This window comes from Daktulosphaira vitifoliae, unplaced genomic scaffold (genome assembly GCF_025091365.1).
Source record: "Daktulosphaira vitifoliae isolate Bord-2020 unplaced genomic scaffold, ASM2509136v1 Scaffold_4, whole genome shotgun sequence".
In the NCBI taxonomy this organism is placed as follows: Eukaryota; Metazoa; Arthropoda; class Insecta; order Hemiptera; family Phylloxeridae; genus Daktulosphaira; species Daktulosphaira vitifoliae.
Window position 1 is genome coordinate 29,450,799 of NW_026099575.1, and position 11,789 is coordinate 29,462,587.

General features: G+C 25.1%; 2 protein-coding genes across 3 annotated transcripts in view; one reads left to right on the forward strand and one right to left on the reverse strand.

The window, feature by feature from the left end:
• Positions 1 to 11,789, reverse strand: part of LOC126905104 (uncharacterized) — a 35,410-nt gene that overhangs the window by 7,855 nt on the left and 15,766 nt on the right. The window contains exons 2-3 of the mRNA XM_050684517.1: positions 8,505 to 8,669; positions 3,893 to 4,054 (exon numbers count right to left, since the gene is read on the reverse strand). Of these exons, the coding sequence (XP_050540474.1) occupies positions 3,893 to 4,054; positions 8,505 to 8,595 (253 nt within the window). The 5' untranslated portion in view covers positions 8,596 to 8,669. The remainder of the gene's footprint in view (positions 1 to 3,892; positions 4,055 to 8,504; positions 8,670 to 11,789) is intronic.
• LOC126905103 (4-hydroxy-2-oxoglutarate aldolase, mitochondrial-like) overlaps positions 11,200 to 11,789 on the forward strand; it is a 21,379-nt gene continuing 20,789 nt past the window's right edge. For both annotated transcript variants that reach the window (XM_050684514.1, XM_050684515.1), the window contains exon 1: positions 11,200 to 11,328. The gene's annotated coding sequence lies outside the window, so the exon portion shown is untranslated. The remainder of the gene's footprint in view (positions 11,329 to 11,789) is intronic.

The following is an 11,789-nucleotide window of genomic DNA, read 5'->3' on the forward strand; positions in this document are numbered from 1 at the left end:
TCTTAATCAGGATATTAATAAGGAACTAGCAGTTTATGAAGCTTTTGGAATAATCCACCAATTTTTTAAAATTAAACACTATCTAAAGATTTGCATCGAAGCGTTTTTTTTTTATAGTGATTTTAATCACTGTCAGATATCATTATACTTGATCCAACTATGCCACGTCACCACTGTGCCGCGACCCCCCTGTGCTGGGTTTTTAATTATGTATATGTCATGAAAAATGAATTGAATGTGTAAGTGTACACGTTGAAATTTTAATTGTGACTACAATGGATCACAACTCTGTACCTTAAATGGCGCCATAAAACAAAACAAAACGAGGGACACCAAATTACTTAACGAAACATAACGTTACACTAAAGTAAGACTAAAAAATGTATTAAAATATTTTCAAAAATAATAAGAACTATGAATAATAATAATAATAAAAATTATGTTGTTCAATTTTTGTGTCATAGGTGAGTTGAGCTACTAATAAATGTCAACTTAATATTAAATATTGATGTAATTGTAGACTTATAAAGTAATTAAATATGTAATTGAAGTTGGGAGAGTTATTGATAGTCCTTGTAAAACAAATCCTCTTGACAAGTCGTCATATAACTATGATGATACTGGTATGATCTTATAGAAGGCGGTTGCCCATAAATTATAAACTAGAGAAGATGATTTTTGAAGGGTAAAGAAATACAAACAAGTCAGTCCTTACAACTCAATTGAAGACGAAACATCTTAGAAAATGAGCAATTAAGGGGACTTTAATAGATAAAAAAAAAAAACAGAGAAAAAGTAATGACAGACGCATAATAATGATAAACACAGCATGATAAAATTAATACCTCTCGGCTTTATATTTAAGTTAAAACAAATTAAGTTAATAAAAGGCGAAAATCGAATACTCAAAAAAGTCCTTCTAAAATTAAAGGGAACAGAGAATAAAAAAAAAAAATAGAGATTACTTAATAAATTATTACAACACCTACAAACTGTAACATGTGCTTAAGGAACGGTATATTCAATTGAGGCTCAAAACATTAAATAGATAAATAATACATTACCAGTTCGGAGGGACTAAGAACAGCAGATTGGTTGGGCTAACGTCACGAACAAAAATTTCATTTACATAAGTACACTGCAGAAAACATCCGTGAAAAAAAAAATGATAAGTACAAAAATGTTTGAGCGAATACAATAAAATCTCACTTTAACACACTTGACTGTCTGAATTCGTACATAAAAACTGACAACCCAACATTTTGTACCTGCTAGTTAAATGGAACTAAATCAATCAAAACAAAAAAAATTAAAATTTGACCATGTCAAACGATTAACATACAAGAAAATAGTAAGATGGCTAATGACCAGTCACAGTATACCAATGTATATATGGTATATGGAAAAAATGTTTTCTTTTCTCATTGCTCATTGTATACCAAAACACAAAATACATAGTAAAATAAATAAAATGGTTAATTATTTGTCTTGTTACAAATGCATTTTTCGTTAAATCAATTATTTTGAATTAAAAATAATTCTTGGTGCGCTAACTAAATACATTTGAATGGTATTTGTTAACGCATAATTAAAATTAAGTCTCTGGCAAAATAATTTAACTTTGTAGTCAAAATATTTGTCGATTACATTCATGTATCTAATTTGCATAACATGGCGCCTTATTAAATTACTGCTTTCAGTGATCTTATGTTTTCATTTTCCTATTTGATGAAATAGCAAAGAAACGAAAATTTCATTTAAAATTAATATGGTAGTTGAAAGATGAGCTAGTAAAATATATTAAATTATTTAAAATAAGAAAAAATTGTGTACACATTTAGTTTAACTTCATATTTGTTTGGCACTCGTAAATAGATTTTATAGCTTTTTGTTTTAATTCGAAATACATTTTTTCAAATTATTTTAATTGAAACATATATATGAAAAGTTCTAGTACGAGAATGAAGGGTGGTAAGTTTTTAATATTGATGTACTTATAATTTACTTCTTTCTAGTTAAAAGTATTTGTATAAGTTAAGGATTCCTAATATAAACATGACGACCTGTATCTGATTGCACATATATGTAATTGTTATAGTTTGAAGATAATTATTGAGTATTAAAATGGAAGTCAAGTATCTTATAGTAATATGTAAACAATATGACAATGTAATTTATTAAATAATTTGATGTGTCAATTTGATTAACTAGTTTTTATTGGAGAATAGGAGTTTGTTGATTTTTTGTAATTTTAATTTTTAGAATCAGTTCAGCTGAACAAATTCAAGATTAGAGTTTTGAAGTAGAAAAACTATAACTATTATATGATTTGTAGTTTTTCATTGTTTTCAAATTTATATGATAATTAAGCTAAGCTTGATAGTGAATATTGATTAATCTATATTTTTATTATTAGAATATTATATTATTTATCAGAGTATTAAATACTCTGATCAATATTTTGAAATGGAAGCATTCAGTTTTCATAAAATAAAAATTGTATTCTAGAAGAAGATTATATTGTAATGGTATTTCGTTTATTTATTGTTAACCAATTTAGGAGCATTGCACATTTTATGAGTTTTATATACGAGGAAAATGTGAATTACAAGAGATGAATAAACTATCTTCTCATTTTTGAATTCAGGCAGAGGTTCAAGAAGGGAGAAAAGAATGACTATTGAAATTTTAATCGCATAAATGGTGTCTTTTAAGCATAGTAGTGTTATTATTATTTTTTTTAATAGTGGAGGACGAAATGTCTATTAAATATTATATAGAAATATGTTTAACGATTGTATAATAAATTATAGCATTAAAGATAAAACTTCAAGACCCCTCATATTTTCAAAAAAATTACTTTTTATGAATAATGTTTCCTTGTACAAAGATGTAATTATTATAATAATAGCGTTTGTCGATAAACACAAATGGGTCGCATAAATTTAGTTAAATGTAACTTTCTAAAACTTTTAATAAATAAATAAGTTAAGTATAATAATTATAACTTGTATTGATTTTGCAAAAGTTATGTGTTGTGTACTAATTTCTTATTTATTCAAGTTTTCGGGCAAGACAAAATAGGTATAGATTCGTAGTAATTTTGCTAAAAAAAATGTTATACACCTTTTGTAAAGCTGTATCAATATTATATCTTGCAAAGGGCGTTGAACTGTGTGAAGTATTGAGAGATAAATATCAACATTAAACTTAAAAAATGTGATGTGGGTCATTACGTGAAATTAAGTAAAATACAAATGATCAAATTCGCTAAAAAAAAATTGGGTTTGTCAAATAATTATGTGAATGAATATTATAGTTTTGTTTAACATGAAATTGTACGAAACATAATTATTATTGAATGTTACATAAATTTAGCATTAAGTTGATATTTATTACTAGTTGCTATATTAAAAATAAATAATTTTTTTTATATTCATGAGAATAACATGATTTTTATAAACAGTTGTTTATATGACAATGGATACGATCTCTGTTATTTTTGATAAACAGTACTATTTGTGCAGTTTTATAAATTAATTGAAGAAATCACATACTTTTTAATCAGTTATAATATAGATCATTAAAAAATTTTTCTATGACAATAAAGTTATTATAAATTATGTTTTTTAATATTTTATTTTTGTAATTTATGTGTACGTCAGTTTTGTATTTTGTGAAATCTACGTTCATAAAAATTGTTCGTATAATTTTAGAAAAATAAGAGTTTTATACCTACGTTTTATTCATTTCTTAACCCCAAATAAAATTACTATTTAAAATCAAGTAATGGATTGTTGCACGAATGTTTAGAAGTTTTATTAGGTAACACAAATAATAACAGCAGAATAAAAAAAAATAATCGATAAATTTATGTATGTAAAACTCTCACTGTTTCCACATTTATTTATGTGATTAGTGACTGCCAATTCTGGACGACACTGACATGTTGCTTTTTTGTTACTTCGGTCCATTGTGCACATAGATCCATTGAAATTGCAATCTTCGTTAACCTCACACTTGTCACCGAATTTCTTTTCCGTGTTAGACACGTCTGTAAAAAAATATTGGAATTCGAGTTAATTACAACATTTTTTTCTCTTAATATTTAAAAGCGTATTTTTATATTTAAATAATTTTTAAAATCAGTGATAATTAATTATTATAATAATGTTTAACTGTGAGACGAATCATTTTGGAAATTATGGAATGCTTTTATATCAATAAAAATGCATATTTGTACTACTTTGTACCAAATTATAAGTAACAAATGAAATGCATAATACTCATAAGCTTTCGAGAGTTAAAAAAATGTGTAACAACACGAATTGTATTTTATTACCAAATGAAAAACTAATATTCGGGTGTTGAGATATTTCTGTACTGATTCTTCTACCTATTGAAACGTAGATTACATTTATCAGTCTGTTATTTTCAAGTACGTGGAGAGTTTAGATTTGACAGTTGTGAAAAATTTATCGTTTTTGACCGCTATTCTTTTAAAAATACATCTGAGCAGAATTCTAATTGACTTAAACTACAGGTCTTCCATGTATTACGCTAGTGCAATTTCGCTACAAAATATTTCATATGCTTTGACTAGACAACACGAGCAATTTCATCTTTATAATTTTCGTTCACTACACATTAGAAAAACTAGTAGTAAGAATATAGAACATAAAATTGTTACAGAATAAAAATAAAAAAGTTATTGCTCTTTGAATTTAGTGTAGTGCAGTTTATTTAAACACAGCGGGTTGGGTTGGGTCCCGTCCATCATTGGTTTAGCTAAGAACTCTCTAACATGTGAAAGAGGGCCACCAACCTCTGTAGTATGTCAAGTGTGGGAAATAGAACCGTTAATTTTTTCACAATTTATTTAAACGAGTAATGTAATTAATTTCATTAGTGAATAAAAGTTATTAGTAGAGTTAAGTATCAATATGAACCGTTGTGCGATTTATTTATTGATACTTATAAAGGTCATTGTATTTATTGTATAAAGGTCATGTTTTACAGAAATTCATACGAATGATAGTATTTTAGTACCAGGAACTTATGAGAATCGTCGGTATAATTAATAATTAATATTCCCACCAACCTATTAAATAATGTTAGTGTCAATGAGTGTCTATAGCATTTCACAGGCGTCCATACGCTCGAGTAGGTGGCCATATGAAAGTTGCTCGCGACGTTTAACTCCTTATACCTGGTCATAATGTCCACATCGCTTTACGATCACGTATATTATCCTTATGGATTCCTGGTACTAGATTTTGATATTCGTTATAAAATGCTTGTAACTAAGATATCGGACTATGTTAACAATGTAAACTTGTTGTGCGATACCTCATGAATTCCTGGTATTGTAAAATAGGGCTACGTTACACCACAATACATCAAAAATGTATAACCTCACTAGGTATTGTGGGTTAAAGATACGAATGGTAGTATAGTACATACGATACTAGTTAAAACATTTCAAATTAATTTTCTGGAGAAAAAAAAATGTTGGTCTAACATTATTTATTTGAAAGTATAGATTGTGAAGAATTGTTAAAATTAAAATTGTTTTTACTTAGGATTTTTCAAAATAATTTTTATCTTTACGTTTGAAAAATGATATTATTAATATATATATATATATATATTATTCAAATTTCTTAGTTTAATAAAGGCTTAAAAAAGATCATTTGTTTTTTTTTAGAATACAAAGTTGGTACGTATTTTTATTGTACAATATACAATTTTTATCAGTTAAAAGTTTATCTTTGGAAATTAGTATAAAAAATATATTTGAAAAAGTTTCAGTTTTATATTACATTTTCTGAACGTATTAATTTATAAATACTTGCTGCGGATTGGAATTTTTTATAATCTCTTGTAATATTGCCTTTGTGAATTGAATTTTAAATCGTATTTATAAATAATTCAATTTTACCATTCCGTAGGTTTCCGATTTGTTACATAACTATAAAATTCGCTGATTTATATAAAAGCTTTGTTGATTAATTCTTTCCTTTTAGTTCATTAAATCTATTGATACTAAGAAAATATTCTAAAAAACTAACGAAAAGTTTAAATTTCTTAGATTTGTCTTGATTTACCTAAATAAAATTCAGACTAAATTAATAGAAGAAAAAGTTACTTTTATTGCTTTTTTGAAGTTAGTACGATTGAAAAAATTCTACAGAATATCTATGAGACTGTTAATTTTAAATAATGCTTATAAAATAGTTTATGGAAACTGGTGAACGACACCACTGTATTTAACTCAAAAAATTTCCTAGTCTGATTGTAGTAACATATAGTTAGTAGCTTTAAAAAAAAATAAAAATCTAAGTAAAGTCTTTGTGAAATATAACATTTTTGATACAATATTATTAATAAATATTCAACATAAAATAATTAATTACAATTTTTCATGTTAGCTAATTATAAATATTTTTACATTAAAATTATAGAATAAGTTGCCAGAGAACAAATATGTTTTAACCTTACGACTATGATGCCAAATATAAATTAATAAAGAACTTTAAAAGATAAAAAACTTTTAATTGTTCATGCCCAGTGAAGTCACCCTAGTAGTTGTGGTAAAATAACAGATATTCTGACCAAAATGATAATTTATGGTAGGTATAGCCTGTTGTTGATAATGATCTTAAATGTTGCCATTTGAACCCCTTTAGTTATATGATTAATTAACGTGTTGAATACGATAAACTATACGTTATAATACGGTAAACCTAAACTATAAAATGTAAAACCAAAATTAATTTTTTGAGTATCATCAAGTTATAATAAATAAGGTATCTCTTAAGTTTCAATTAAAATATGTATATTATGGTTAATTCAACAAATAAATTTTATTTGAAGTTGGTGGAAAATTTAAGGTTTTCAGTATTATGGTAAATTAGAAATAATTTTTTTTATCACGTACATTATATGAAAATTTATTTGAATATAATTAATAAAATTATTCCATAAATAAACTTTTGTGATAAATGATTGAGTTAATGATTATTTATACCATCATTTTTCCATATAAGTGTACTCATCATAAAGACAGTTTTAATAATACTTATGCCAAAAAAACGGTTTATTAAATTAATCTCAGGGTTAATTTCCGGGTTGTATTGTAGATAATTAATTATTTTCAGTTTAGGTCAATGTGTAATAACGCATGACGAAACACGAAGCAAAATATTAAAGGTTGACCAATGTTTGAACTTTTTTTAGTAATGACTAAACATTTTTAACTAAGAAATGTAAATAAAAAACAATATAGTTGTTACATTTTTAAATTATACATTACAAAATTTCTATTTAAAAAAAGTAAAATTAACTATATATTACTAATTTGATATAATATTATTTATAAATTAATATTATATTATCATTAAAAGATTAAAGGGAATTATTGTTTTATTAATTATTATTTATAATTCAAAAAATAAATATTATTGCGTATAAAATAATACACAGTTAGGTTTTATAATAATATTTACTTTAGAAAGATTCTAATCAATCAAAAGCAATTAGATTTTAAATTTGTCTATTTTGTTTCTACAATGGTACGTGGAACTTATATTAGTTTTAGAATCTAGATCATATTCAAATAATAAACAAAAATATATTTTAAAGTTGAAATTATTACAAGTACTATAGTTTAATTTATAAGTATATTTCTTTAAGTGGTACTACGTTTCTGTTAAGAATATTTCATAAAGTAATAGAAATAATGAGCTTAAGACATAGATATTTTAGTACAATAAAGCCAAACAATGATAAACAAATTGATTAGAACTTGCGTGCGTTTTACTAGTAAATCCTAAATTATTTGGCACGCTTTCATATTGTATATATATACTTTGTTTTGCATTAAGTGCTTTAAGGGTTTGGGTAAAGATCAATGGCTGCCCTGACACATACTACTACAACAGCGCATGCGAATGATATCTGATATCTAGTATGTATATTTCAAAATGCTAAGTATTATTATGATGGCATTACCTTAACAAGTAAAATATTTAACTATCATGTTTAAATCTGACATATTTTAAATTTTTTCAATTCATAAATTTTGATTTTTAAATGTTTAATTTTAAAGACAATTAACATAATTGTTAAAAACAATTAGTACCATAATTTAGGGTTAATTTATTGAAATATATTACATTGTAAAGTTTAATGAGTGAAGATGGGAAAAAAATAATTTTATTTATAATATTGGTTGGTTAAAGTTCTGTACAACAAAAGTAAAAAGTTACGTATAAAATTTAAATATAAGAGACAGTAAATTTTTGAATTCAATTGTAATGGGATTGGTTTTTTGCATCAGACTTAGATAATCAGTACTTTCAAATTTATTTATTCTTATTTTTTCTATACACTATAAATATACATTGATTTTAGAACAGAAACTTTATGCGATGATATGAATTTACGGCTGTTAGACTTTTTTATTTTTGAAAATTTGTATAACAAATATTAAAATACGTTACCTGCATCTTGTTGGGGTAAAGATAATACCGAAGTAGTGATAACGGTTGAACCAGCCACCAACAGGAGCAGAACATAATGGTTGGCTAGCATAGCACACCCAGCTGCTTGTATTGCACGTCAATTTCTTTTGCCTGTGGTCACATACTAAAGTAGATCAACGGCACCTGAGTACGTAAAAAAAATTGAAAATTGGTATTTATAAAATTAATGAGTGGACAGAAAGTTATGCGCTTTTCAACAAAAAATAATTTAACACTTGAATGATGAAATAGGCTGTGCTCACGCCTTTTGACTTATTCGTATGCAAAAATTACTAGACCATTAAATTTATGCTTGCAAGAGATAAATGAGGATGCATTTATCTCTTTTAACTGCATTAGTAGTTGGTTGTACAAAAAAAGTGTTGAAATTTTTATTTTGCTCTGTGAAAATCAGAGAACATAAAAATTATCAAGTAAAATCGTATTTGACTCTATGATCATAAATACAATGTCAGACTTTTTATATCAATGAGTAAAATAATTTAATCTGATGTTTTATAGCCTGTCTTCATAACATAAAATTTTATATTATACTGATTTCATAAGTAGGCAAAATTATTTTACTATGAAAATCAAATGTGCAGGCAAAAAACTAAGGTATCTCATAAACATTTGAGATGAGTTTTGATGGTTATCTATAGAAGATAATCGAAATTACAGGAAATTGTTTTATAATTTTTATAAATGATATTTAAATGCTTTAAGTATGCTTGAGCATGTATACTAATAAATCATAAATATTTCATAATAATTATATTTAAGTACATTACATTCTACAGCTTTTATTATATGTATTTTTCATCTATGAATCGAATGATCATTAGTATTAAAAATATACTTTCTGATTTCTTATTAAATGTTGTTTTTTTATGCAATTTATTTTTTATATTTTGAGATGTGTGATACATAATGTGTAATACAAAATTATTAAAATATTGTAGAATTGTTGAAATACTCTCCATTTATAAAGCGTCAAATCAAATTTATATAAACATATTAAATGTATAACTCTTATATCTCTTATATCTCTTCATTGAACTTTTAAATTGACTATACAACAGAGTGAAATTTAAGACATTATTCCATTACTTTTATTAAAATTAGTGAATTTGGATTGACATAATATAATAATATTATTAATAGCTTATTTTGTCAAACCAAACCGAACCCAATAATAATTTTTAAAAAATTATTTTCAGTGAGCGTTATATTGTATACTAACAGAAAACCCAATACAATAAACTGGCTTAGCAAGGAAAAGCATATTTGAAATAAGCTTAAATTAAAATCGCCACCATAAAACTAAGCTTCAATGGAAATATGCATGAGATAAGCGAATTTTTTTTTTTATGAGACGGAAATGTATAAGTTTCAAAATAACCGATTATATATATATTTTCATATAGTAGCTAAATTTATCATTTGACAGTATTTACAGTTTCTAATAAAATATAAATATATGTATAAGGCATTTCCTGATATAATTGATATTACCTCAGCATTAACTATAAGTATATTAAAATTGATCAAAAATTTTGATAAAAAAAGCCGGTATTTTTTAGTTCACAGGTATAATAAAGTTTTCCATATTTTTTATTTTTATTGAATAGACAAAATAAATAAATATATTTCCATATAAGTGTACTCATCATAATGACAGTTATAAGAAAAGTTTTTTCGTTATATAAAAAAAATAATTTCAAGACAAATTCTTATTATTTCCAGTATAAAAGTTATTAAATAATAATAAATAGTTTACACGCTATGTTCCTACGAATCACCCGTAGTAAAATGAATTTCATTGGTTTAAACTAAAATACTTGCATGCTGCTTTAACTTTAATGATTTACAAAAAAGTCGTAATATCAAAACTTATCATGGGTAATATAGTAGTACAACTATAATTATAATTTTGTAAAATTATTTTTAACTTATCATGTTGGTTTACCATACAATTTTAAAAATAAATCAAAGAAACCTGTTACATATGTAACAAGTTTCATCATTTCATTTCTGTTTATTAAGTTATCTATAACAAACAGCATGAATAACATCCGAAATAACTTTAAAGCTCTTTGAGGCTTGTTTAACCTCTGGAGAATTACACGAGGTGGTCTGAATACAAATGTGTTATTCAGTTTGTAATTTTTTTCGTACTAATATTTACAGCCTTAGGCGTAAGTTTTTTNAGTACTAATATTTACAGCCTTTGGCGTAAGTTTTTTATTCCTTTGTGATGAACTCAGACATAGGATCTCATGTATAATGGAATAAAGTCTATATAGTAATCAAATATTGATGATGCACTCATCTAGTTATAATAGTTTCTTGTAATTTTTACGATTATATTTTTCAAGTTTTTAAAAATAAATAAAACTAGAAACGTTGGTGCTAACAGAGACATCTCAAAAACTATGTCTCGAGTTAGTTTATATGATTTAAAAAATAGCTGTAATATGAATTCTGTTGACGCCAAAGGATTGATTTTGTAGATAGTAAACACCTTTTAAAACGAAAATAGAAATATACAAAAACTATTATTACGATACTAATATTTCACTATTACTAACACATCTAAATATTCCATTTTAACTTATATAATCTGAGATAAATATTATATTATATAATAAATGTCTGACTGACAAATACATAAATCCATGTACAATTTTACTACGTGAATACAAAACGTCTAGTATTATTTTACAACTAAGTTCAAAAAGCTAAGCTTCCTTTTGTGAGCATGTGTCTCTATATATAATTCACTAGCTACACAAAATTAGACGTAAGTAAAATATTATTCTATTAAGTGTTAACTAGAGCTCAGTGTGAGTTTTAATTTTAAAGTATGGTTTTTTGGCTAAAATTATCATTTCATCATAACAAATATATTACAGTTCCCTAAAAATATTCGATTAGAACTGCATGAGTACATTGTTAAATTACCTATTTTTTTTTGTATCAAGTTATTATATTTTGGTTATATTAAGTTTGTATTTTCATCATTTTTTAATCTATTGGAATTTAGGGCGTTTACATTTAAACACATAGGAATATAATGTAGCTTAGTTAATCGTTTACCGGAAACTTATTAGCTTATAACCCAGATCGCCTATATGTTTATATCCGCTCAGACCCAGCACAAACACATTTTTTTTAAATCTGATTTAATCCTGACCAATTACATATCTATGTAATTGGTAAATAGAAATTTTTTACAGATACTAAAGAACAAAAATAAAACTA